General features: G+C 37.7%; 1 protein-coding gene across 1 annotated transcript; it reads right to left on the bottom strand.

The window, feature by feature from the left end:
• Positions 1-21,016: 21,016 nt before the first annotated feature.
• LOC120082112 (MLP-like protein 43) lies at positions 21,017-22,653 on the bottom strand. Its single transcript, XM_039037344.2, has 2 exons — positions 22,448-22,653; positions 21,017-21,590 (listed from the first exon to the last, which is right to left on the bottom strand). The coding sequence occupies exons 1-2, from the start codon at positions 22,632-22,634 to the stop codon at positions 21,316-21,318; spliced, it is 462 nt and encodes a 153-aa protein (XP_038893272.1). The 5' UTR covers positions 22,635-22,653; the 3' UTR covers positions 21,017-21,315.
• Between the last annotated feature and the right edge of the window lie 4,629 nt (positions 22,654-27,282).

The following is a 27,282-nucleotide window of genomic DNA, read 5'->3' as shown; positions in this document are numbered from 1 at the left end:
TAAATCCCAGCAGATAAACTCTGAATTTCTCCAACACAAAGATCATTGCAAGCAATTCTTTTTCTGTGGTAGTGTAATTTGTTTGAGCAGGGTTCAAGTTTCTACTCACATATGCGATGGGACGTAGCATTGTTTTCTTCTTTTGCGCCAGCACCACCCCCATCGCATAACTTCTAGCGTCACACATTAGTTCAAAGGGCTGTGTCTAATCCGGTGTGATCAACACAGGTGCAGTTATTAATGCATTCTTCAGTATCTTGAATGCATTGCGGCATTGGTCATCAAAGTCAAACGCTCTTTCTGCCTCCAGCAACGCACTCAATGGTTGCGTAATCTTTGAAAAGTCCTTCACAAAACATCGATAAAAGCCTGCATGGCCTAAGAAGCTCCTGACAGCCTTCACGTTCGCTAGGGGTGGAAGCTTTTCAATCGCCTCAATCTTTGCCTTATCCACCTCCAGCCTGTCCTTGGAGACTTTGTGCCCGAGCACAATACCTTCCTTCACCATGAAGTGGCACTTCTCCTAGTTAAGCATAAGGTTTGTCTCTTCACATCTCTTCAATATCTTCTCTAGATTATTGAGACAGACTTCGTATGTTTGCCCATACACCGAGAAGCCGTCCATGAAAATTTCTACAGAATCTTCAAGATACTCAGAAAAGATGGCCATCATACACCTTTGGAATGTGCTCGACACATTGCATAGGCCAAACTACATGTGACGAAACGCATAGGCGGTCTAGCATCTAGGCGATAAAAGGCAAGGGGAAATGATCCTTCTTTGTCGCCGCATTCAGTTTGCAGTAGTCCATGTAGATCCGCCATCCAGTGTCGATCCTTATCGGTATTAGTTCATTATTTGCATTTGGGACTACCATCATCCCTCCTTTCTTTGGCACACATTGCACAGGGCTGACCCACGTGCTGTCGGTGATTGGATAGATAAACCCTGCGTCCAACCATTTGATTATTTCCTTCTTCATGACCTCTTTTATCGCAGGGTTGAGTCTGCGTTAATGTTCGATCGATCCTTTCTGATTGTCCTCAAGACGTATCCTGTGCATGCAATATGCAGGGCTAATTCCTCTAATGTCTGCTAGCGTCTAGCAATTTCTTTTATGTACTTTTTCAGGATGCTCAGCAGTGCATTTTTTTTATCTTCTTGAAGTGCAGAGGAAATTATTACTGGTAGCGTTTCATTTTACCCCAGAAAAGCATACTTCAGGTGGTTTGGTCGCCCCAAAATGATGGGTACATCTTTGTTCGCTTCATAATCAAGGATGATGAAGTCTGCCAGTAAGATAAACTTGTCAATTGTGACCAGGACATTCTTCATCTTCCCTTCTAAATGAAAAGGGACTTGTCAGCTACCTGGAGAGTCACCGTCGTGGGCGCCAGCTGCCTCACATTCAGTTGCTTAAAAATTGAAAGGGGCATTAAGTTGATGCTGGCCCCGAGATCGCAAAGCGTTTGACCAATGTATAACCCACCAATCAAGCAAGGTATTGTAAAACTTTCGGGGTCGCGCATTTTCAGTGGAATAATGGTTTTTGCTCGTTTTGTTAACACCACCATTGCGAACTTACTAGTGCTTCTTTTCTTCGTCACCATATCCTTCAGAAACTTCACATACTTTGGCATTTGATCGATCGCTTCAGTGAAAGGAATGTTGATATACAACTGTTTCAGCATATCCATGAAGCATTGATACTGCACTTCATCATTTTTCTTCTTTTTAAGTCTCTAGGGGAATGGTGGCAGCTGTATTTTCACGGGTTCCTACTCTATTGACTTAAAAATAGATTCAATATTTGGTTCCATCATCTCCTATTCTTCTGGTTCTTCTTGGGTCAACGGGGTCTATGGTTTCATTGTAATTAGAACTTGACATTGCGACTCGGCTCCTTCTTCTCCTCCGTTACTGTCTTTCCACTTCGCAAAGTCACAACTTGACATTGCTCCTTTCCCATACTCCGTGGGTTGCGCGGGAGTTCAGTAGAACTCGGCAATGTCCCTTAAGGTCTACTTTTGAGTTCGCCTGCAATCTGTCCTATCTGTATTTCAAGATTGCGGATAGACGTCGCTTGATTCTGGAGCACTGTTTCATTCTTTTCAATATACTGCTTCAGTAAGCTCTCCAGAGATGAAGATTGCAGCGCCTGCGAACTACTGGCTTGATTTTGCGTTTGACCATTTTTTCGCGGGAAAAATCCTTGCGACCCTTCTTTTTGCACCATTGGTTGAAAATTTTGTTGTTAATTTTTCCACGCGAAGTTAGGGTGGTTTCTCCACCCAGAGTTGTAAGTGTTGGAAAAAGGATTTTCTAAAAGAATAAAATTAGAAAATACTAAAATTATATTAAATTATTAAATAAAATATAATTAATAGTTTATTGTTCTAGACAATTCATATCACCGATGATATGCTTATACCATTGATAGATTTCTATAAAAAATAGAAGTATATCACCGAGATGTTAGAAGTCTATCAGTTATATGACTTGATAGACCGATGCATTGTGAATATAATAAAATAATAGTGTATATTGCGATGGTGGTGTATGTGTTGTGCATGCAATTTTTCCTAGCAAAATCCAAGTATAAATCCTACTAGGTTATCTGGTAAGCCCAAGGTCGAACACAGGGACTATGGAGACAGTATGCGACGGTAATTTCAGATTACTTTACGTTGACAAATAAAACAATGAGTTGATTGGTATGTTTGTTTAAGGTATAGATTCTATGCGGCGGAATTGAGAAAAGAGCTAATAACAATAAAAGTTACAATGAGTATGTGGGGAACGAGTTGAGAAGGGATTTAGCTAGTGATTCCTGAGATTGCATTCACGCTATGCGATCATGCTACACACACACAACAGTAATTCATCTTCCAATGTAAATGTCATAGCTCCTATTTCTAGGACACATACGATGTATGCGAAGATGTCGATTGGACTTATTCCTAAGTCTCTATTCTTGTCTATGCGATGATGAATGATGCATACATATACAAGGTAAGCGCATACTATCATATCCAATCTCTAGGGTGCATGCGATGTGTTAATAGCAAACATAACTTATTCCTTTTTTTCTATTTCTTGATTATGCAGTTCTAATCTGACTCTCCCGAGTTTAGATTCTAATCTTACTTTCCCAAGCTCAGATTCTATCCTTAGACCACCCTCCTAAGCATCTCTAAAGGACGAATGACGCATACATAATACAAGATGATTTCATAAAGTGAAGATCTCAAGTTATGCTAGCTAAATGCTTCTCAACCCATTCGACAGTTTAGTTACTCATGCGTAATGTAAAGAGAGTAAACAGATATAGAGATTCAAATTCCATTTTATAAATAAGATCAGAATACAGAATGACACTTGAAAATAAAGATAGAGAGCCTGGTAGCAATGTCTTGCTTCCCAAGGCTTTTACACTGAGTTTTTCTCTACCCTACCCAAAAGAATGTTCTTGCTTCCGCAAGAGTCGGCCCTCTCTCCGTTCTCAACGCTTTCTGGCACTCTTCCGAGCTAACCAGGACGATTTTTCGGTGTCTTCTCTCTTCTCTCGCCTCCGCCTTCTAAGTATAAAAATTACAGACTATGGCTATCTATGTATATGGCAAAGAAGAATTCCAAAATTCTTATCAGCTTAACACCTTTAACAAAGGTAGCCTTTGGTATTTATAGAGCTTCAGGGTGAAGAGCTTTTCTCTTAAATGATTGTACTAATGAGATGTCATTAATTCTCTGTCTGATGCGCCGATTAATTGTCACCGAAAAGTTGAGTGTACTTGCTAGAATGTGTTGTTAACAGCTTATAAACTTAATTCGGATTCGACCGTCATCAGCTTTATGTCCCATCTTGATTTATTAAGCTTCCACATTGATGCGCCGTCTCTATGTGGCCACCTTCTTAAGCAGATCTTCGCAAATGCATATGATCGCATAGCCTTTCGTTCGCAATCTTTTAATGCATTCGGATGCTGAATTCCTTGGATCGCAATTCTGCCTTGTGCCAATGCATTTTCCTGCAAAAAATATATAAATTAGCTGCTTAAATGCGATGGACGCATTAATGCTTTTGGACACAATTTTACATATTTTTACCGTCGCAATCCTACATTGTTTTATGTCTTTACATTGTAATAATGCGCATTTCTGTCCGTTATCATAGACCATGACTATACCTCAATATGGAGTCTATGTGTGATACCTAATGATAGAATTCTATCATTGACTATCAAAGATATATTTATATTATTACATAAGAAAGCATTAATGAAATCATGTGTTGTATTTTCTAAATCGTAAATCATGCATCCAGTTGATTTACTGTGAGGGTACTTTAGTGAATTTAGGTAAATGAAAGGTAAAACAAAACATTGTTTTTTTTAAAAAAAAAAAAATCAAGTAAACTCACTTTTTTCAATTCAAGTTTTAAATTTGGTCATCATTTTTAAATGGATGATGTGGGATGCAATAACACCTTTCAGTTAGGAAAATAAAAATAGAAGGGATTGATATTGTTTACCTCTTCGTTGTAACGATAGAGTCAAGGAGCTAAACGACAGAAACTATATTGTATCATTTACCTCGTTATTGTACATGATGGAGTCTTGGAGCTAAACGATAGTGGGAGAGTTGATTGTTTACCTCTTCGTTATACACGACAGAATTAGGGAGCTTAGTGATAGAGTCAATCGTTTACCTCTTCGTTGTACACGATGGAGTCTCGAAGCTAGATGATGGAGAGAATATTGAATCGTTTAGCTCTTCGTTGTACACGATAGGATTAGAAATACTAAACGATAGACAGAGAATTTTATCACTTGCCTCTTCGTATTCAATTACTTGCTTTGAAAAGGGGCAACCTGCCCAATTTATACACTATTCCCCATTTTAGGGATACAAAGAATTAAAAAAAATATATTTACTGAATAACTAATGGCATGGGGACACATGGTCCAGTACATGGAGAAAGAATATTTGTTTGTTATTACCCAATCCTAACAGAATTCTGGAGTACTAAGGGAATACTTCTTCATGACTCACCTCAATGACATAACATTCTTCAGTTGATGTGTTTTCTTGACTCTTCCTTGGTAGCTGATGTGGCAGAATCTCTAACATCCACCTTAAACTTGTGGGGAGTTCAACTATCCCAAGTTTGGACCATAAATTGAAAAATTGAGAGTGTGTCAATGGTTTTGTGAGATAATCAACTAATTGATCTGATCAAGGTACATACCTAATTTCAAGCTTCCCTTTAAGGACTAGGTCTTTGACAAAGTGGGCGTCTATTTCAATATGTTTGATCTAAGCATGGAAGATAGGGTTGTTGGCTAATGCCCATGAACTCACATTGTCACAACAGATTATTGGTTTGGATGAGTGAGACTGCTGGATCTCAACAAACAATTTCTGAGGCAGTGTGTGCAAGGGCTCAATACTTCGACTCAGTACTTGATCGACTACTGCTGTTTGTTTCTTTAAGGACAAGGAGACAAGATTTCCACCAACAAAGACATGGTACGCAACTACTAACTTCCAGTCATCAATGTTTGTTGCCCAATCTGCATCTGAGTAGGCTGAAACTTCAAGTGAGAGGCTTGGTTGAAACAGCAGTCCATAGTTCTTGGCACCACTGATGTACCGAAGGACTCTTTTTGTTGCTTGTCAATGAGCATTTATGGAAGCTTTGAGAAATTGACTGAGAAAATTCACCATATATGTGATGTCTGGACGAGTGTGAGTTAGATATTGAAGAACTTCGATTGTAGTTCTGTATAGATATGAATCAGTGATAACTTGTAGAAATACAAGTTATTTATGCTATGTTATTTAGATATTGTGGCAAAAAGAAGGGAAAGTTGCGTCGATAGTATAAGAATTGGCTGAGAAATACGAAAATTATAAAATGTCGTAAATGCATCCCTAACCCCATTGCGATGGTGAAATAGAATGTTCCAGTCCCTATTTTGCAGGAAATAGGTCACGACATGCGTTAATGGCTCAAGGACAAAATGTACAACGCATCTATATTGCATGCTCGCATGCGCCAATCGATCAAGAACGAAGAAATGATCATCGCAATGATGGTGCATGCGACGATCGATCAAGGGTTATAGAGATCAACGCATTTCAATCGCATGCGGTAATCAAAACAACACCGTATGCAGCGATCGATCGAAGATGTGAAGAGCAACGCATTCGCGGACGATGCTGACAAGTGTACAGCTTTCTGTTGTACAATTCTGACAGATTCATCGTCGAGCAGAGAGGAATTTTCCATTACGCCATGGCAGGAATTATCAGAATTAAACAGTGGGACCATAAATTCAAAGTGCCAAGGTCTTGTCTTTAAATAGCTTCCTTGAATTCACTGGGGAGAGATGCTGGTGTGAAGAGACTTTACAGAGAAAATCCAGGAGATCGACGAGACAATGCTGAAAAAGTGAGTCTCCGAGCAAGGAATTCTTCGGATTCCCGAAGCTGAAGCTCTGTGCAAAAGGGTCACTTCTACCGGGAAAGCAAGCCTGAGAGGGAAGCTTTCCTCTCCACTTCATCCATATGTCGGCAAGCAAAAAAGTCTCCAATCGAGATCTGTGTCAAGACGTTGACACGATTTCCGTATTTGTATCTAATCTTTCAATTCATCTTCTGTGTTCATCTTCTTTAATCTGTCATTCACAAATCATGTATCAAACGCTTATCTTTAGATTTAAATGTGATTATCATCATCATTATCATCTCTTTGTCCCTTTCCATACATTCATCATCCATTTTCTCCATGATGTGTTCTTAATCCCTTGGGTAAAAAGGAAGAATTAAGCGAGTGAGTTAATTTGTCTTAAGGTAATCGACTAAGTTTAGCTAAAGCATACTTGCGGCATCTTCACCTGTGAGAGCAGAAGTGAAGATGTTATTCCGCCTATCAAGAGAGGGTTGGAAGAATGCGTTAACTAAAGTGAGAAGTATTTCCAAAGATGGAAACAATCTTGCGTTCATCACGTTCATCTCTGTTTCACCATAGACGTATAAAAAGGCGGCCGATCACTGAAAGGTGTACGCCAAGGGTAAACGGAACCTTAGTTGCGTTCTTAATGCAATTGACAAACTTGCGATGTTCTTCCTCTCTACTCATTCTCTTTCTGCCTCATTCACAAGACTTGCCATCACATTCATTAGATTCTTTTGTACAACTTCACAGATAGTCCTCACCCATGTATCATAGTAGTTTAGACATTTACTTTATCAACGCATTTTTTTTACAATGCAATTTTACTTCAGCACAATTTATATTTCTGTCAAATAAAACTCTTTATTCTTTATAAAAACTGGTCGCATTTACCACATTGGTATCACATATAAATGACAACAATCCCCGTGTTCGACCTCGAATCACTCTGAGAAATTTGCGTTGGAATTATACTTGATTCCAGTGCAAGGAAACTTGTGACACGCACTACTTCATCGCATACTACGAGCATATCACTATCAACGCATACACTTAGAACATAGTATCGCAATAATATCTTTATCGCAAAGCATTTCAGCGCATAGCACAACATCACACTTTCATTCATTCATCAGCGCAATATAGATAGATAACATTCCATTTTTATCCCCACAAGTTTATGGCAACATGGGCTTGTAGCATAATATCTATCATTATTGTCCATATGCTTTAAAGATATATATAAATTTTAGGTCAACAAGTTTATGGCGCTGTTGCCGGGGATTGCTAACGGTTTAGTGTTGAATACTTTTGTGGTATTTTGCAGGAAAGATCTCTGTTGTACTGTTTGTTTATCGCGAAGATCAGGCTGACGGTTTATGAGTACTGGAACTGATCCAGAATTCTAAGCTGACCCAGAGATCAAGTGTACTTTTCGTGCAAGAGCACATCAAAACCGAATTAGGCGAAGAAGAGTAAATATGGCTAACAACGAGAGGCCCGAAGGAAATCAAGGGGCGAATCGGCCTGCACAAGATCCTATTTTTCTTGCTACAGACCGCAACATCCCTATGAGAAACTATGCGATGCCGAATCTTTACAACTTCTCGCTCAGGATTTCAAGACCAATGGTTGAGGAGAATTCAAGGTTTGAGATAAAGCCGGTCATCCTACAAATGATCCAAAATGTGGGACAGCTCGGAGGTCTACAAGGAGAAGACTCGCATGCTCATTTGACCAGCTTCGTAGAAATGTGCAACACATTCTTCATACTTGGTGTGACTCCTGAAGGAATTAGACTGTACCACTTCCCGTAAACACTGAGGGATGAGGCAAAGAGGTGGGCTCATTCGTTGGAGCCAAATGAAATCACTTCATGGGATCATTTGGTGGAGCAGTTCATGAAGAAATACTTCCCTCCAGCCGTCAACGCAAGAAGACAGAGGGATGTGTTGAATTTTGAGAAAATGGAGAATGAGACTCTAAGCAGCACCTGGGTGCATTTTAGAAGATTGGTGTAGAATTGTCCGCATATCGGGATTCCCGATTGCGTTCTGATGGAGACTTTTTACAACAGCCTGAATCGATCAACGCAAGCTGTTGCTGACGCCTCCGCAACGGGAGGATTTATGGATAAGACTTACACGGAAGCCAAGGTCATCCTGGATCGCATTTCACGAAACATGATGATTGGGTGGATGATGGGTATGGGGGAAGAGGCCCCGAGAGAAGAAGAACCGAAAATGTCATTGTACCAGTGGATATAATGACAACCTTGGCCGCACAAATGGCCACAATGACCTCTCTCCTTCAAATGATGGCAATTAACCAAGGTACCATCTCTCAAGGTGCAGTGCACCTAATGCGCTGGCGCAAGTGGCCGCAATAAGTTGCATCCAATGCGAAGGAGGTCATGCTACAGAAATGTGCCCATCAAACCTGCAGTCAGTGTTTGCTATCCAAAACAACCCTTACAGCAACACTTACAATCCAGGTTGACGAAATCACCCTAACTTCGGTTGGGGAGGTAACAATGACCAAGAAGGCCAGAGGAATCATCAGAACAGTAATTCAGGGAATCGAGGAAATCCTCCGACTTTTCACCAAAATCAGAATCAGAGTCATCAAAGGCAACTGCACAACCAACCGTCCACATCAAACGCCTCTATAAATTCACCATCCTTAGAAGCCCTGCTAAAGCAATATATTGAGAAAAATGATGCAGTCATGCAGTCGTAGGCGTCTTCTATAAGGAATTTGGAGGTTCAAGTAGGGAATTGGCAGCCAAACTTCGCAATCGAACACTGAGAACGCTGCCAAGTAATTCAGAAGCCCCGGGATCTCATGGGAAGGAACAATGTCCTTGATGACATTGTGCAGGCAAGTCTGACCGCCTGCGGGGATGCAAATTATGGTAATCTTGAGGAATTTGTCTTTCAATCAGCATCCCTAACATCTATGTTTACTGCTTTCGTTAATCGCTTTCTTTATCGCTTTCCTTTACCGCTTTCTTTATTGCTTTATTTACTGCTTTTGTAAGATTAACTCTTTACTGCTTTCCGAAATTACTTCTTATTTTAATCCAAGTTGCATTAATTTTATGCGTAGTTCAATTTGTTTACTCTTTTGCCTTAGTTTGCATTGTTCTGAAATCTCCGTGAATGATTGAATAAAAAGAAAATGAACACCACAAATCTTATCGATTTGCGTTGTTGATGAAACAAAAATATAAAAAAATGAAAAAAAATTAATAATAATAAACATCCGGTATTCATTGCGATGACGGGTGTGTCTTGCGTTGATAAGATACACTTTGCGTCCATCTTCCTCAAATGCATTGCGCTGAGGGGCATGTTGCGCACGTATGTATTCTGCGCCCATCCTTAGCGAAAACGCACTATGTTGAGGTAGTGTTGCGCTGGTAGAAATATCGTGCGCCCGTCTTCTAGAAATGCGTTGAGCTAAGGAGTGTATTGCGCTAATACATGTGTTGTTGCCCGTCCTCCGCAAACATGCATTTGCGGTAACAAATGCATTACGTTAATATTTAACCTTGCACCAATCCAAATAAAATACAAAAGAAAAAATTTTTTTTTGCGGAGAGAGTAATCTAATCGTTTAAGCTTCCAAGGAAATGATGACTTAGCAGATGAAAGGACGTCCTTTTCTGCTAATTCATAAATGTGAGGAGCGCGGCGGACAAGCTTTTTGAGAATCTCAAAGCTTGCCACGAAAGGATTGCATGGGCCCATCAAGGCCCAACCTATAAATCCCCCCCCCCCCCCCCCCCCCATCTGAGGAAGTTTATTTAAATCTCTAAGCAAAAAGAAAACCCTAAGAAATCTTTGCATACCAGACCTTCAAAATTTCCTTCCTTAAACCAAAGAAAATTTTCCAACTCTTCCACTTAATCGAAACCATGGCCGAGCAATCCTCATATTAATCTTCCCTATCTTCATCACCTTCCCTAGCGCCCATCACCGCAAGGGAGGCGACATTCCTTGCAGCTAGCCGCCCAGGCCAAGCCTATCCAAAGAATCTTTAGAAAACCACGACGAAATCATGTTGTAGCCAAACCACTCCCAATCCGAGAGGGGCCGAGCACAGAGAGTGCCCCACTCCCAGTACCGTTATCAGAAAGTGAAAAGAAAAGAAGAGATGACAAAGAAGTATTTGGGAGCATTCTGAGAAACATGGAAAAATGAGGGCTACCCGAAGCCGGAGTTATAAATCAGCCCCTGCCTTTGGAGGAGGAGATGGTAAAAGCTTCACGAAGAAGCGCCCTGGCCGTTGCAGATCCTAAGGAGACTGTTCAAATAGACTCCTATGAGGGGCCCATCAAGGTCGTTTTGGAGAAGGTGGGAGCGAATAAGCTATCGAAAACGGCTGAAGGAAAGAAGAAAAGCAAAAGCAAGGAGAAGCAAGTAGACGGAGATGAAGAGGCCCAACTAAAGAAGGAGAAAAAAGAAAAGAAGTCGAGTGAGAAGAGAGAGCGCAGGCCAAAAGAGAAGCACCTGAAGAAGGAAGAAAAGAGAAAGAGGGCGGAAAGCCCAGATGTCGACAGAGAATCCACCACTGCAAGGGTGGAAGAGGGGGTGTCACTGCAAGAAAAAGAATTAGCGCAACCTCAAGAGGCATCTACACATATTAGGACGGTTACGACTGAAGACAGAGAAGAACCAGACATTACCCCTCTAATGCAGCGTTGCAAGGAGAATGCGCCGCAAGGGTCAACAAGTGACCCACAATTTTTACAACGTATAGCAGAGGAGAAGGAAAGGAGAAAAAGAGAAGAAGAGGAGAAACAAGAAAAAATGTTACGTGCGCGTCAAATCATCGCATCAGGCGATCTGGCAAGAAAACTCCATGATGAGGAGGTGCGCCGTAACAACGCAATTTCGGTAGAAAAAGAAAGAAGAAGGCTCGAGGATGAGCAGCGCATATTGCTTGCCTCGAAGCAGTTTGAAAAAGAGATGAGAGAAGAAGAAGAAGGAAGAGAAGGAGAAATGGCGCAAGGCCAATGTGCAGCGCATAAGAGAGAAAAAAAGAGAAGAAGTTGCGGAGTGGAAAAGGGAAGAAGAAGAACAGCGCAAGGAACAGGAATGCAAATAAAGACAAAAGTCCCATTTTGCATTGGCTCAAGATAAGGGCAAAGAAAAAGTTGGAAACAGTGAGTCTGCATTGACCAAAAGGCGCCCATCAACAAAGAAGGAAAATGATGACATGATGATGGAGATGGGTTTCTTTCCCGCGTCAATGCCACTACCTGATTTAATTACAAATGTTGTGCTAGAGCATGGGTGGGAGACTTTCTGCCAATGCCCATCCATCGTGATTCCTACGGTAGTGAGAGCTTTTTATAATGGACGGTTCCATGACACCAAAGATGCGGTGATCATGAAAGGGTGGACAGTGCCATTCAGCGCAAGGGACATCAATGAATTATATAAGATGAAGGACATCTCGGATGCGCTGGGCATCAAAATTATTGATGATCCTGAAGAAGAGCAAATGAAGGATGCGCTGAGAACATTAACGCAACCGGGCACTCAGTGGTCGGTATCTTTGAAAGGAATTAAGACCCTTGCGTCCAACAAACTGCTTCTAGAAGCGTGTCTTTAGGTTTACTTGGTGAAACGACAACTCATCCCAACATCGCATGACAAAACAGTTTCAAGGGATCGAGTGATGGCCACATATTACATAGCGCACGGTATTTCGATTGACGTGGGCCAATTGATTGCAAAGAAAATTCGAGGTTCTATAGGGAGTGTGAGAGGCCAGTACTTCTTTCCTTGGACAATTTAGAGCTTATGCCTCTCTCTGTGTGTAGGTATTGAAGAGGAGCCAATGCCAGAAGTCCATGGTCTCATCAACACAAAGATCTTGAGAATGCTTCTCAAGGACTCTCCTCACTGCACCGAGCTTCAACCTAAACGACCCCTCATTGATCTAAATGCACCGCAAGAGCCCAAGCCGAAGAAGCAGTGCAAAGATGATAAAGGTAAGAAAAAAGTCCAAGAGCAATCAACGCAAGACCAAATACCCTTGGACCCCTTACCTTTAATAATTCGCCCTCCAAGCCCACTAATGGAACCCCTTTCCCCACTCCCGGAACACTTTACCAATCTCCTTCTTGCTCTCGACTCAACCAACGCATCCCCAGCAGCATCTTCCCCTCATCCATCTCTACCGCATTTTTATCTTCTATCGCCGCATTTTGACGATCCACACGGTTTGGGTGAAGGCACTTCTACTCAACCTCAAACCATTGTTAGTGAAACATCGCAGGTGCATCCCACCACCGCAACCCTTGCTGCTGACCTAGCAGTGATGCGTTCACTTCTCTCTCAACAACAAAATTTCTTTTGCCAAAGAATGACAGAGTTACAAGAGAGCCACGTAGAGTTGCAACACAGTATTGCGATGACACGACAGGTGCTGATCAATATTCAACGCAATATTTTCACCATCCACCTAAACCAGAGGCAAATGGCGGAGTGCAACCATGAATACTTTAACTTCTTGACAACATATTTACATGGTCCAATGATGTCTCCCCATTTACAACAACCTTTGCATTTTGAAGAAGCTCCTCGAGTTCCTCCGCAAAATCCTCCTCCAGAGCCCCTGTCGCAACTCTAAATTTGGGGGTGTGCCACCTTCTCAATAAATTTGTAATTTTTCGTTGCGGCCATTCATTCTTTCATTTATTAATTTTTTTTATGTATAGAAGCTATACTTTGATTTTTTGTACATGCTTAAAAATTTTGTTTTGCAATGATTGTAATTCTTTGTATACTTAGTTAAATTTTATACAACTGGGTAACTATTCTTTCCATATGCGTTAGCCTCTTTACTTATCATCCTTTGTCAAATATTGCGTTAATTATTGTCTTTTATTTTGCGTTGTTAATTGCGCTGTCATGATGAGTAATATGCATACCCTTAGCAATATTTCTTATACTTTGCACTTTCTGACTAACAGTTAGATAATTCATCGCAATAGGCTGCTTTGCCTTTTCTATTTCAAGACTCTGCTCAAACCTTCTTTTTAAAATTTTGACTAAGTGTTTTGTCCTTTCTGTCCAAAACAACACAATGAGGACTTTTCGCATCTCTAAATTTGGGGGTGAGGAAGGTCTGAGTAGATGCAGTCAAGTGGATGCGGTCATTATCAGGCAAATGCATTCATTATATCAAAAAAAAAAAAAGAAAAATCATAAAAACTCCAATGTCAGCGCAAGGGAAAAATCCCAACCTGATAAGAGTTAAGTCGTGAAAGGAACCTGCTTGTAGTTGGATGTTCGCATGTCACCCATGGTAGCAAGCCAGAACGAAGGTAGGTTTCCAAGATCGACGTAATATGATAAGAAAAAAAGAGAGAGAATAAGAATATAAGAGACAACTCCTCTGACCAGCAAAAGTAAAACTTGGCTGAGAATCAAGAGTTGAAGTTGAGATTGGTACACAACCGAAGTTGGATGCTCGCATGAAACCCGTGGGAGCAAGCCAGAACGAAGGGTGTAACCATGGCCAACAGTCTCTAATAAAATGACGTAAACCAGGCCACCGCATAAAGACGCACCTAGTTGTTTTTGCAAGAAGAGGTAAACATTCTTCTCAAAACTAGAAGAGAATTTTTGGGAAGAGGTTTGTTGTAGAAAAGAATAAAGTAGAGCATGTGATGAAATGTCGAAGGATAGAAGGAACTTACGTTGTTAAGTAATCTTATAGAGGTGGAGCATTCAGAGTAGCCGATCAACGCAAAATTAGGATAGGAACTGAGCGAAATTGCCTTAGTTGAAGATATGCTTGAGGACAAGCATATATCTAAATTTGGGGGTGTGATAACTTGTAGAAATACAAGTTATTTATGTTGTTTATTTAGATATTGCGGCAAAAATAAGGGAAAGTTGCGTCGATAGTATAAGAAGTGGCTGAGAAATACGAAAATTATAAAATGTCGTAAATGCATCCCTAACCCCATTGCGATGGAGAAACGGCTCAAGGACAAAATGTACAATGCATCTATATTGCATGCTCGCATGCGCCAATCGATCAAGAACGAAGAAATGATCAATGCAATGACGACACATGCGACGATCGACCAAGGGTTATAGAGATCAACGCATTTCAACCGCATGTGGTAATCAAAACAACACCATATGGGCGATCGATCGAAGATGTGAAGAGCAATGCATTCACGGACGATACTGACAAGTGTAAAGCTTTCTATTGTACAATTCTGACAGATTCATCGTCGAGCAGAGAGGAATTTTCCATTATGCCATGGCAGAAATTATCAGAATTATACAGTGGGACCACAAATTCAAAGAGCCAAGGTCTTGCCTATAAATAGCTTACTTGAATTCATTGGGGAGAGAGGCTGGTCTGAAGAGACTTTACAGAGAAAATCTGGGAGATCGACGAGACAATGCTGAAAAGTGAGTCTCCGAGCAAGGAATTCTTCGGATTCCCGAAGCTGAAGCTCTGTGTAAAAGGGTCACTTCTACCGAGAAAGCAAGCCTGAGAGGGAAGCTTTCCTCTCCACTTCATCCATACGCAGACAAGAAAAAAAGTCTCTGATCGGGATCTGTGTCAAGTTGTTGACACGCTTTCCGTATTTATTTCTATTCTTTCAATTCATCTTCTGTGTTCATCTTCTTTGATCTGTCATTCATAAATCATGTATCAAACGCTTATCTTTAGATTTAAATGTGATTATCATCATCATTATCTTCTCTCTGTCCCTTTCCATACATTCATCATCTATTTTCTCCATGATGTGTTCTTAATCCCTTGGGTAAAAAGGAAGAATTAAGCAAGTGAATTAATTTGTGTTAAGGTAATTGGCTAAGTTTAGCTAAAGCATGCTCGACGACATCTTCACCTATGAGAGATAAAGTGGAGATGTTATTCTGCCTATCGAGAGAGGGTTGAAAGAATGCGTTAACTAAAGCGATAAGTATTTTCAGAGATGGATACAACCTTGCATTCATCACATTCATCTCTGTTTCACCATATACTATGGAAACGCGGCCGATCACTGAAAGGTGTACGCCAAGAGAAAGCAGAACCTTAGTTGCATCCTTAATGCAATTGACAAACTTGCGATGTTCTTTCTCTCTACTCATTCTTTTTCTGCCTTATTCACAAGACTTGCCATCACATTCATTAGATTCTTTTGTACAACTTCACAGCCAATCCTCACCCATATATCATAGTAGTTTAGACATTTACTTTATCAATGCATTTATTTTACAATGCAATTTTACTTCAGCGCAATTTATATTTCTGTCAAAACAAATTCTTTATTCTTTATAAAAATCGGTCGCATATACCACATTGGTATCGCATATAAACAACAACAATCCCCGTGTTCGGCCTCGGATCACTCTGAGAAACTTGCGTTGGAATTATACTTGCTTCCAACGTAAGGAAACTTGTGACACGCACTAGTTCATCGCATACTACGAGTATATCACTATCAACGCATACACTTAGAACGTAGTATCGCAATAATGTCTTTATCGCATAGCACAGCATCACACTTTCATTCATTCATCAGCGCAATATAGATAAATAACATTCCATTTTTATCCCCACAAGGTTATGGCAACATGAGCTTGTAGCATAATATCTATCATCATTGTCCATATGCTTTAAAGATATATATAAATTTTAAGTCAACAATCAGTGAGGGGAACTCCATCAGTAATAGTCAAGTTTTTGCCTAAGTAGTTAGGTAATGCTGCAGGTTTCAAGTCTAGAAAACCAATCCTTTGTAGTAGATCATCAACATGCTTCGACTGGTCCAATATAAAGCCATGCTCCAGATACTGAAGTTGGATACCTAAGAAGTAATTCAACTTGACCAGGTCTTTGAGTGCAAACATGCTATCCAATGTGGCTACTAACCAAGAGATCAAGTTAATATTATTACCTTTCACTATCACATCATCAACATAGATAAGAAGTAGTATAGTTGAGCCCTTTGAGTTTAGTATAAATAGTGAGGTATCTACCTTTAAGTTTATGAATCCCTAGCTGATTAGAGTAGTGTCGAGTAAATCATTCCAGGCCGAAGGGCCTGTTTCAGTCCATATATAGCCTTGTTCAACTTGCACACATGATTAGGGAAATCATAGTTAACATATCCGGGTGGTTGATGCATATAGACATCTTCTGTAAGTTTCCCAATGAGAAATACATTGTTGAAGTCAAGCTGACGAAGGGCCCATCCTTTGGAGACAATAATGCTTAGAACAACCCTAATAGTTGATGCTTTGACCACCGAGCTAAATGTTTCAAGGAAGTCAATTTCAGGATGTTGATGAAATTCTTTGGCTACTAAGCGTGCCTTGTATCTTTGTATTAACCCATCTGGATTCTTTTTAAGCCTGAAGATCCATTTATTGCCCAACACATTAAAGGATGGTGAGGGAGGAACCAAGTGCCAAGTCTAGTTGTTGATGAGAGCTTGAAACTCTATATCCATGGCTTGCCTCCACTGAGGTGTAGCAAGAGCATCAGACACCCACGGTTGTTCGGTTAAGGACCAGTCACCCTAATAGTTTTTGGCTTAGCCAAGCTTTTGGCTTGAAGATTCCAGCTTTGCCTCTCGTAATCATTGGATGAATAGGCTGCAAGGGATGAGAGTGATTAGGGACAGGGGATGCATATAGGTCATTTGGAGACATAGTGCTAGGTGACGGAGTGGAAGGGCTGGACAAGGGAGATTGGATGGCTATATGGTCTGGACAAGGGCTGGACAATGCATCTGGTATTGGGGAACAGGGGACAGCTCCAGGTGAGACATAAGGGAGGGGAGAGCCTGGATTGATATCTGGTACAAGGATATTTGAGGGTGAGGGACTATTACCTCGATTTGAGGAAGAGTGTGGTAGCTGGATGGAGGCAGTGTGCAAAAATGGAGTTATGTTGGGAGAAAGAACTTGAGGGCCACTGTTCACTGTAGGTTTGTGAGTTGATGGACGAGCACCTAAAAACCATAGGAGAAAGGAAAATCAGACTCAATGAAAATGACATTTCTGGAGGTGAACACTTTACCATCTTTGTTTAGACATCGATGTCCCTTGTGAACCATGTTTGGACCCAAGTAGACACATTTATCAGAGTGGAATTGAAACTTGTTTGCTGATATGCTCGGAGACATGAAAAGCAAGCGCAACCAAACACTCTTAGTTTTGTAACATCTAGTAGTTTTCCATACATCAGTTGTATAGGTGATTGATTCTTTAGCACCTGCAAGGGAAGACCATTTATTAGATGACAAGCATTAAGAAAGACATCCCACCAGAACTGAAAAGGCATTGAGGCTTATGCTAATAAGGTTAATCCTATCTCTACTAGGTATTCATGTTTCCTTTCAATCGTCCATTTTGTTGAGACGTATAGGGGTAAGAAAATTGAGATGCAATGTCTTGCTGCATAACTGATGCAATTTAGTATATTTACTACCATTATCTGACTACAGTGCTTTAATGCTTGTTTTAAATTGTGTGTGAACAACTTGTAGGAAATGTTTGAAGGCCTGTAGAGTATCAGACATTTGTTTAATGGGATAGACCCAGAGGTATCTTCTGTCATCATCAATAAATGATATGTAATATCTATATCCTTCAGTGGAGTTTGTAGAGGCTGGACCCCATACATCTGAGTGGATTAAATCAAATTTATGTTGTGCATGAGACAAAGAATTAGGGAAGGGTAGGGAGTGAGCTTTACCAAGACAGCAGGGTTCACAAAACTCAATCTGTTCATTCAACTTAGTAGGATGATTACAAGTTTTTAGTATAGTCTCCAAAACTCGAAGAGAAGGGTGACCTAGTCTCCTATGCCACAACCCTTTTGATTCTACTAAGTTTGCTCCATTTTTGGATAGAACAAATGTTGTAGAACTGTTATTTTTTTTTCATTGGGTTGGAAAAACAGCTGGCTTCTTTGGTATTCACATCAACTTGGATCACCTCAGCTTCATTCAACTGATATAGTCCGTCTTTAAGAGTTCCTTTCACTAGTATTTGCCCCGAACATTTGTCCTTAACAACAAAACAATCATTATAGAACTTAATAGAAACATCATTATCTTGAACCAATTTTGATATACTAACCAAATTTTTTGCAATATTTGGTACACATAAGATATTTTTCAGACTCAGATTGCAATTAGAGGAACTTAAACATGCATTGCCTATGGAGGATATGTCTAACTATTGTCCATTCCCTACCATAATATGATCATTACTTGTGTTCTCAGAAGGGTTGGCTATGTTATTGGGATCAGCTGTGACATGGTTGGTTGCTCCACTGTCTGCATATCAATTAAAATCCCTTACAGACTCAGTTTGAATAAATAGATTCAAGTTCTGAGAGATAACAAAGGCTAAGGGACTAGTCCTTGAGTTCCCTTGGTTCTGACTGTTACCTTTACCATAGTTTTGATTTGGAACAAATTCTCGATTGTACCTTTGGTAGCACACATCTACAACATGTCCATACTTGGAGCAGACCTGACAAGTAGGTATATTTCCTCTACCTCGACCTCTTCCTTTATTTCCTCCACTATTATTGTTTCCTCTGGATCCATTAAACTATTGTCGATTTCCTCCTTGTGTGTTATCCTGTCCAGATGTCTTGAACGTGGAATTGTTTCGATTGAAAGCAACATTAGTCGAGGCATTGTGTGCAAATGCTATAGTGGCTTTTGAGGTATTTTGGTGTTCCTACCTCTTTTCAAATGAAAGTAACTCAGACTGCATATCTAGCCAGGAGATCTCAGGTTTGCTTTGGATAACAACCACCACTTAATTATACTCCTCATCTAGCCCAAAGAGTACCTAAGACACTAGGTTACGTGTGGACACTAGGCTATCAGCTTGAGCTAAGTTATCAAAGTGAAGCTTCATAAGTTTCAAATTTCAGACATTGACATGTTACCTTTACGGGTTTGTTGAAAAACTTGGCGAAGATAGTCTTCTTCTGCCCTCGACTGAACTCCAAACAATGAGTGAATGGCATCCCATAGACTCCTAGCACTTTCGTACCCCATCAGTTGTATAACAACTTAAGGAGTCATGGAGTTGTATAACCACCCTAAGAAGAGTTGGTCTGCTATAACCCAAGCTTCATACAGTGGGTTCAAGGATTTCTTGCTGGTGGAGCACGAAGCTTCTTCTGAGGCTTGAGAATCACCTTCACTAGGTTCAGCAGCTGTTGAAGTAGCAACAATGAACATAGGAGGACATACCTTGGTTCTGGACAGATGACCTTCAAATCTGTATCCTTTCAAAATTGGAAGAGCTAGCATCTTCCATAGAATAAAGTTACCTCTCTCCAACTTGGTGCTAGTTATTTGATTTAACAGTTGATTCAGAGGCGGTGTGCTGAACTTCGTTGATTCATTGGTCGTGTTGGTTCCTGTGACATTGGCGTTTGCCATAGCTGCTCTAATACCAAGTTAGGAAAATAAAAATGGAAGGGATTGATATCGTTTACCTCTTCGTTGTACACGATAGAGTCAGGGAGCTAAACATCAGAAAATGTATTGTATTATTTACCTCGTCGTTGTACACGATGGAGTCTCGGAGCTAAATGATAGTGAGAGAGTTGATCGTTACCTTTTTGTTGTACATGACAGAATCAGGGAGCTAAGCAATAGAGTCAATCGTTTACCTCTTCGTTGTACACGATGGAGTCTGGGAGCTAAACGATGGAGAGAATATTGAATTGTTTAGCTCTTCGTTGTATACAATAGGATTAGAAATACTAAACGATAGACGGAGAATTTTATCACTTGCCTCTTCGTATTCTATTACTTGCTTTGGAAAGGAGCAACCTGCCCAATTTATACACTATTCCCTATTTTAGGGATACAATGAATTAAAAAAATAATTTAACTAATGGAATGAGGACACATGGTCCAATACATGGAGAAAAAATATTTGTTTGTTATTATCCAATCCTAATTGAATTTTGGAGCACTAAAGGAATACTCCTTCATGACTCACTTTAATGACATGGCATTCTTTAGGTGATGTGTTTTCTTGACTCTTCCTTGGTAGCTGATGTGGCAGAATCTCTAACACTTTCTTGTGTAATAAGTAACTCTCGAATTCAATCTAAGTTATCGCAAACTTCTTTGTAACCTTTTATAAAAAGTTGTAGTTTTTATATCCATGTCTAATCACATAGTTAAAATGATTGATTGTGACTCATTTCTTTTTTTTTTTTTTCTTCAGAACGTCGGCTTCTCCATATCATCTTAGACAACGACAATTTAGCAATAGAAGATCCGATATGGGAAAGATGAATAAATCTCACAATCTCTTCAAAAAGATTTATATACATTACTTAACACTTATTGTTAATGGGTTTTTTTCTTATTAAACCTTATGTTTATCTAATATGAAATTAGAGTCATATGAAACTCAAACCACATATTTGGTCCAAAATTGTGATCTGACTTAAGAGTATGATGAATTCAAAAAGACATAATCTTTAAAATAGGTATTGTGAAAATCCCACATCGAAAAGATATTGATATTAAAATCTTTATAAGATACATGGTTAGTATCAATAGAAACAGACTTTATTCTCGTAACATAAATAAAGAATATATTTGACAACAACTAGTTCCTCAATCCATCATAACATTAGAATATAGTGCATAAAGAGGAATAGGTAAAGCATAATACAAGTAACAATACTTTAAACACATAATGTGACATAACACAATATATTTTTCTTTTAATTCAAAAATTAAATTATCGATCTTTGAAATGATAATAGGTATCTTTATGAATACTCGGGTTGACCCAATGATTCGGCTTCTTCAATTGTCAGTTCCCATAAGATGAGTATCAATGTCTTTGGAGACATCAAAGCATAACTTAAGTAAGCTCTGTGAATCTTCAATATTTTCATGTCTTTTCTCATATTCCAAAGTCCAATAAACAACACTTCCCTCACCTTTTGGAATAGCTTGGATAGTATATTTAAAAGTCCTGTAATGCTCTAAAAGATCTCCTTCTATTATTCTAAAAGTAATCAAATTTTTCTCCTCATCTACACCTTCAATTACTTGCTTTGACACTTTAGACTTCCCATCTGTGTTTTAACACTACATAAATTAATATCCACGAAAAAAAAAACTTAAAAAGTAAGAAAAAACAATTAATTAATTAAAGGGTAAAATACCTTTTTGATCTCTAGGTAATTTTGGGCATATTTAATCAATTTTAAAATACTACAATTTTATCCTTAAAATTTTGAGTTTTGTTACCAATTTTTGGTCGGTAGGTTTGAAAATTTTATACTTTTAATTTCGATTTTTCACTAAATACAACACTTTAGTCTTTAGCGTTAATGCCTATGAGAAGTGGAGTTTTAAAATGAATTTTAATAATAATAAAAAAAATTGTGAAACTTAATTAATTTTTAATTATTTTAAATTTATTAATAAACATTAACACTAAAGACAGAGAACGAGTATTTACTGAAAAATCAATATAAAAAGTGTAAATCTTGAAATTTAGTAACTAAATTGAAACAAAACTTAAATCTCGATGGTAAAATCGCAACGCTTTGAAACTTAGAGACTAAATTAAAATCAAACTCAAAACTTACAAACTAATTAAAGTGTGGTGTGGGGCAATCGAACCTCAGACCACAAGGTTGATAGTATGAACACTATGCCAGTTGAGCTATGTTCTTATTGGCAAAACTACATTTTTTACTTCTCAAAATTTAACTTGATTATTTAAATCATTAGTGAAAAACAGATAACAAAAGAAGAAATTTGGAGGTAAAAATAACGTCTATAGGCTTAATTTTCAGAAATAGAAACAAAAAACAAAATGGTAGGACGGTAACATTTTGAAACTTAGAAATGAAATAGAAATTAGACCGTCAACTTAGAGACCGAAATATATTTTTTTTCCTTAATTAAAAGAAGAAAAACTAACCTTGAGAGTAATTCCAGTAAATGATAGAACCAACTTTACCCCATTCGCCTTCATGCAACTCACAACCATGTACTTTATCACCAGACGCATTTGAAATATGGTGTGGTTTCTTATGGAACATTTCATGGAACTTCGAAGCTGGCGCCTTGATTTGTACATTAAACTCCGACTTTCCAACAAGTGACATCTTGTAAACTGTTGCTCTTTAAGATGAAAGCTCTTTTTTTCTTATTTATAAAGAGCTTACTCTCCCATTATCGAATCATGTGTGACAAATTATATATTATATTGGATAAAAAATATAGGAACAGTTGTAAATATAGACATTAAATCCAAAATATTAACGAATATAACATAATATAAAAAAAATTACAAATATGACCAAATTTAAATAGTCTATCGATGATAGACCATATTATTAGTAGGAGTCTATCAGTGATAAGACTATATCACTGGTAAGAATCTATCAAGGATAGAAGTCTATCGCTGATAGACTTTGCTATATTTATATTTTTTTTAAATGATGTTATACACTTGGTTATTATTTCTAAAAATGTTATCAATTGCAATTATCCAAAAATATAAAAAAATTATACCCATGAAATTTTGATACAACCCCAAACTATTAAAAACGAATCAATTTTGACCTTTCGTCGTGATTCTATTATTAAAATTGTTAATGCATAACTTTCACAGAACGTCTTTAAAACGTATGGATAATGTAAAGTTAGAAAGACAAGTTGAATTAAACGGATATCATATTTATAGATATGAGTGGTTTTTCCTTCCTCACACCTTCATTTCTTCTTGATTTATTTTATTATTGATAATTTCTATTGGTTTTTGGTGGGATTTGAGAGAAGAATAATTTTATTTAGATGATTATGAGAGTTGATTTTAAATGAAATGAAATGAAAATAGTTATCGATATTAGTATATAATCTAGATTGGTACAATTATTAATTTGAATAATAGACACAAATCCAAAGTTTAGAGTAATAAATTGATAATTTTCTTTTATGTATATTGCAAAGGATTCCATGTATGTGTCATGTGCATCATTTTGGATCAGGACATGATAATTGTTCCTTCTGTTGGATTTTCTAAATTATGTGAGGCATAAATGAGGTGATTAGATACAATAAATCACATTATTAATTAGGGTATAATTTATTGTTCCAACCAGCTCTATTAGGTGCATATGAGTAAATAATTAAGCCTATATGAGTTATAATGTCAATTTACTAAAAATGGTATTTGTAGGTTTAAACGAGCATAACTCAACTGAAATACGAGTGTGTTAATGACCACGAGGTCTATGGTTCGAATTTTTCTATTCCTACTTGTACTAATAGAACTGTATTTTTCTAACCAAACATAAGTCCATATTTATTATAATAATATAAACGAAGAACAATAAAATACGAAACTTTGGATCAAAGGCCGACCTTTTGTTCTCTGTCGCGTGTGCTTGAAATTTTTGGATTAAGAATGAAACAAAGTTATGAGAAATTTTTCACTTTTGAATTTGGTCTTAATTTAACAAGTTAATCTTGCTTGAAAAAAGTGTCATGGTTAGGTATAAATTATTGTCAAATCAGCTCACGATGTGTTCTAACATCCATCAACTACAATAATTTTTTACTTTTCGACGTATTATGTCATTCAATTAATTTAATTTCTTCTAAATAAATCTTACCGTTTGTTACATAATATGATCAGAATCCATTGTGGTAAACAATATTAGCCAGTTTGGAACACGTTAAATTGTACTTTTACCTCAGAAATTTAAAAGATTAAAAGAAAAGAAACAAAGATGTAAAAATTATGGGATTATTTCTAGTTATGGCAAAATTGTGCCTCTAAAGGACATTTGGCACCAATGTTCAAAATCAAAAGTCTTGGAATTAAATGCAAGGGTCTATTTGTGGGGATTTTGAAGTATGAGAATCACAAATGTCTGTGTTTGGAGTGCAACATTTGGAAGCCTTGATTTTGAAGTTTGTATTTGAGGTGCAAGTTACTTATATTGGGTTTTTGACAAAATATTACAAGTGCAGTCATCCCACATAAAAAAGGTTTAAGAAAGTCATGGGCTTGTACTACTTGAAAAGGTTTATGAAGATCATGGGCTCTAAACACTATAAAACGAGCCTATATCTTTGATTTTCAATTGCCCTAGTTAGAAATACTTTAAGCTAGTGTGCTGACTCTAATTAAATTCTTTTTATATTCTCTAGCTTGAGAGTGAGAAAAATGATGTGAGTAGTCTAAAACTTTGAGAGAGTGATATTGTAATTGGATTGAGAGAGAAATTTTTTCTGTGTGATTGTAATAATTTTTCACATAGTGGATTTTTTTCTTATGAGCCATGTTTTTTCTCCGAGTTCAGAGTTTTCCACGTAAATTCTTGTGTTTCCTATTTTATTGATTTCCTTTTAATTTATCTGTTATGTTTTTGTTTATTCCCGAAGTAGAAGTGGGAGGTTTTTTTTTCCAACAAGTGGCATCAGAGCATTAGGTTCATAGTTTCTTGAATTTATAAGTATACTATGTGAAAATAATTCTTGAAAATGGTTGGGGTATTGTGAATAGTATGGATTGTTCACTATTTATTATTTTTCTAGGAAGTAAAGTAGACTCATCAAGCCTTATGAGTTCAGTAAAGTTTGATGTGGAGAAATTTGATGGAAGGATCAACTTGGGTTTGTGAAAAGTACAAATCAAGGAAGTATTGATACACTATGGGTTAACAAAGTGCAAGCTAAATGGTGATGGTGTCCTAGTGCAATTCCCAAGTGATTCCAATAGAGGTTCAAAGAAGAGAGTCTTCAAGTAAAAGATCGGTTGTTGGGGATCAGTTGCGGACAGTCTAAGCACATGAAAAATAAAGCAGGTTCGTCAAAGAGCTTTGGATCAGGTACTGAAGTTTTCTTTTTCATAAGGAAAGATGGTGACTTCCTCTGAAGAAGACGAAAATCATCCTCGTGGTATGTCTGCTTTACTAAGATAGAGGATGTGATGTTAACGGTTTCACAAGTTTGTACACAAGGCATTAACTTGGCGGTTATGCAAGGTGTGGTGGAAATTATGTATGTGGCTGAAGAACTTCCAAATGAGCCAAGTAGGTGGAAGCTGCACCATAAATATCAGCAATGTTTATCAGCATGTGACGAAAAAGGAAAATCTTGGAATGTGGTATTCTTAATGGTTTATTTTTATATAGTGAAGTAGGTTATAATTCTATGAGATGAGAATTATGATTGTCAATGAAGACAATGAATGTTGCAGAAGCTATGGATTTTTCAAATATCTTGCTAAGTTGGAATTTGTTGGGTTTTTGGCAAAATATTAGAAGTACTTGTCTCACATCAAAAAAATTTAGGAAAGTCATGGGCTTGTCCTACATTGGAAAAGTTTAGGAAAGTCATGGACTCTAAGCACTATAAAATGAGACTATGCATTTGGTTTTCAATTATCCCAGTTAGAAACACTTTAAGCTAGTGTGCTAACTTTAATTAAATTCCTTTTGTATTCTCTAGTTTGAGAGTGAGCAAAAAAAGTGTGAGTAGTCTAAAACTTTGAGAGAGTGATATTGTAATTAGGATCAAGAGAGAGAATTATTATGTATGAGTTAACAATTTTTCACATACTGGCTTTCTTTCTAGTGGTTCATGGTTTTTCTACGATCTGGGAGTTTTCCATATAAATTCTTGTGTTTTCTATTTTATTGGTTTTCTTTTTAATTTATCTTTTGTTTTTCTTCTTATTCCTAAGGTAGAAGTGAGGGGTTTTTTCGAACAATTTTCCTGGATTTGGATAATCTATATTTTTTATTTTTTATTTTAGTTGTTGTTATGTAAACTTTATAATCTCTAGTATATTGATGGACGGTGGAAAAACTATCTCTAGATGCAAGTATACATCACCGATCAGTAGTATAAAATGGACAAAGTCCAAATATCTTAAAGAAAAGAAGTACAATAAAGCAATTAAGTGAAGAAAGTCTTCCACTGAGTTTGCAACCAGAAGGGTAACCAAGAAAACAATTTGATTTAATGTTTTCTTTTGAAATAAAGAAGATAAAATGATTTGATGTAAAAAGATATGAGAGAAAAGAGAGATTAAAAGACTGTTTCAACCTTCAATAGAAATTACGATCACTTTGCAACAGTAATTACCTTGCTCAACTAGACTCATACGCTATCTAACATGCAATCTAGATGCAGTCAAATTTTTGAATTTTCAACCTGAGAGGGGATGATATGTGCAAGCACATGCATTGAGTGATAATATAGTAAAACGGTCAAGAGATCGAGTATCGTCCTCATGAAATTATGATCTAACTCTCTTAACCATCATAAAATTATTCCAATTTTATTTATGGACTCGATTTTGACGTTAATATTTATCTAAAACTAACAAAGTAGTAAACATTATTGACATGGGAGAACTCACTAAGCTAAAAACATCCTAGGGTTTCAATTTCTTTAAATAGATATGTGTAATAGAAAAAAGTTATTCGTCAAACTAAAATTAAATCATCAACCCTTTCTAACATTTAACTATTAATCCTATTTTCATGTAATCAATTAATTAGGCACGACATTGAGACCCCACATGATTGACCTCTGTTATGTCCATGCATAATCTAACAATGGTCTAATATGTTAGTTCAAATCTGAAATCTCTCTTTCAAATAAGATTAATGACTTCATGACAATCCAATGGTGATCAATAATTCAATTGGTCAATCGAGAACATATAGAAAGCCAATGAGATTAATTTGATCAAACTAGTTTAGAATAACATCTAGTACACTAACGAAATCTGTC

Source organism: Benincasa hispida, chromosome 7 (assembly GCF_027475165.1).
Source record: "Benincasa hispida cultivar pf3 chromosome 7, pf3_genome.v1.1, whole genome shotgun sequence".
In the NCBI taxonomy this organism is placed as follows: Eukaryota; Viridiplantae; Streptophyta; class Magnoliopsida; order Cucurbitales; family Cucurbitaceae; genus Benincasa; species Benincasa hispida.
The sequence above is the reverse complement of the archived record's forward strand: the minus strand, read 5'-3'. Positions and strand labels throughout refer to the sequence as shown.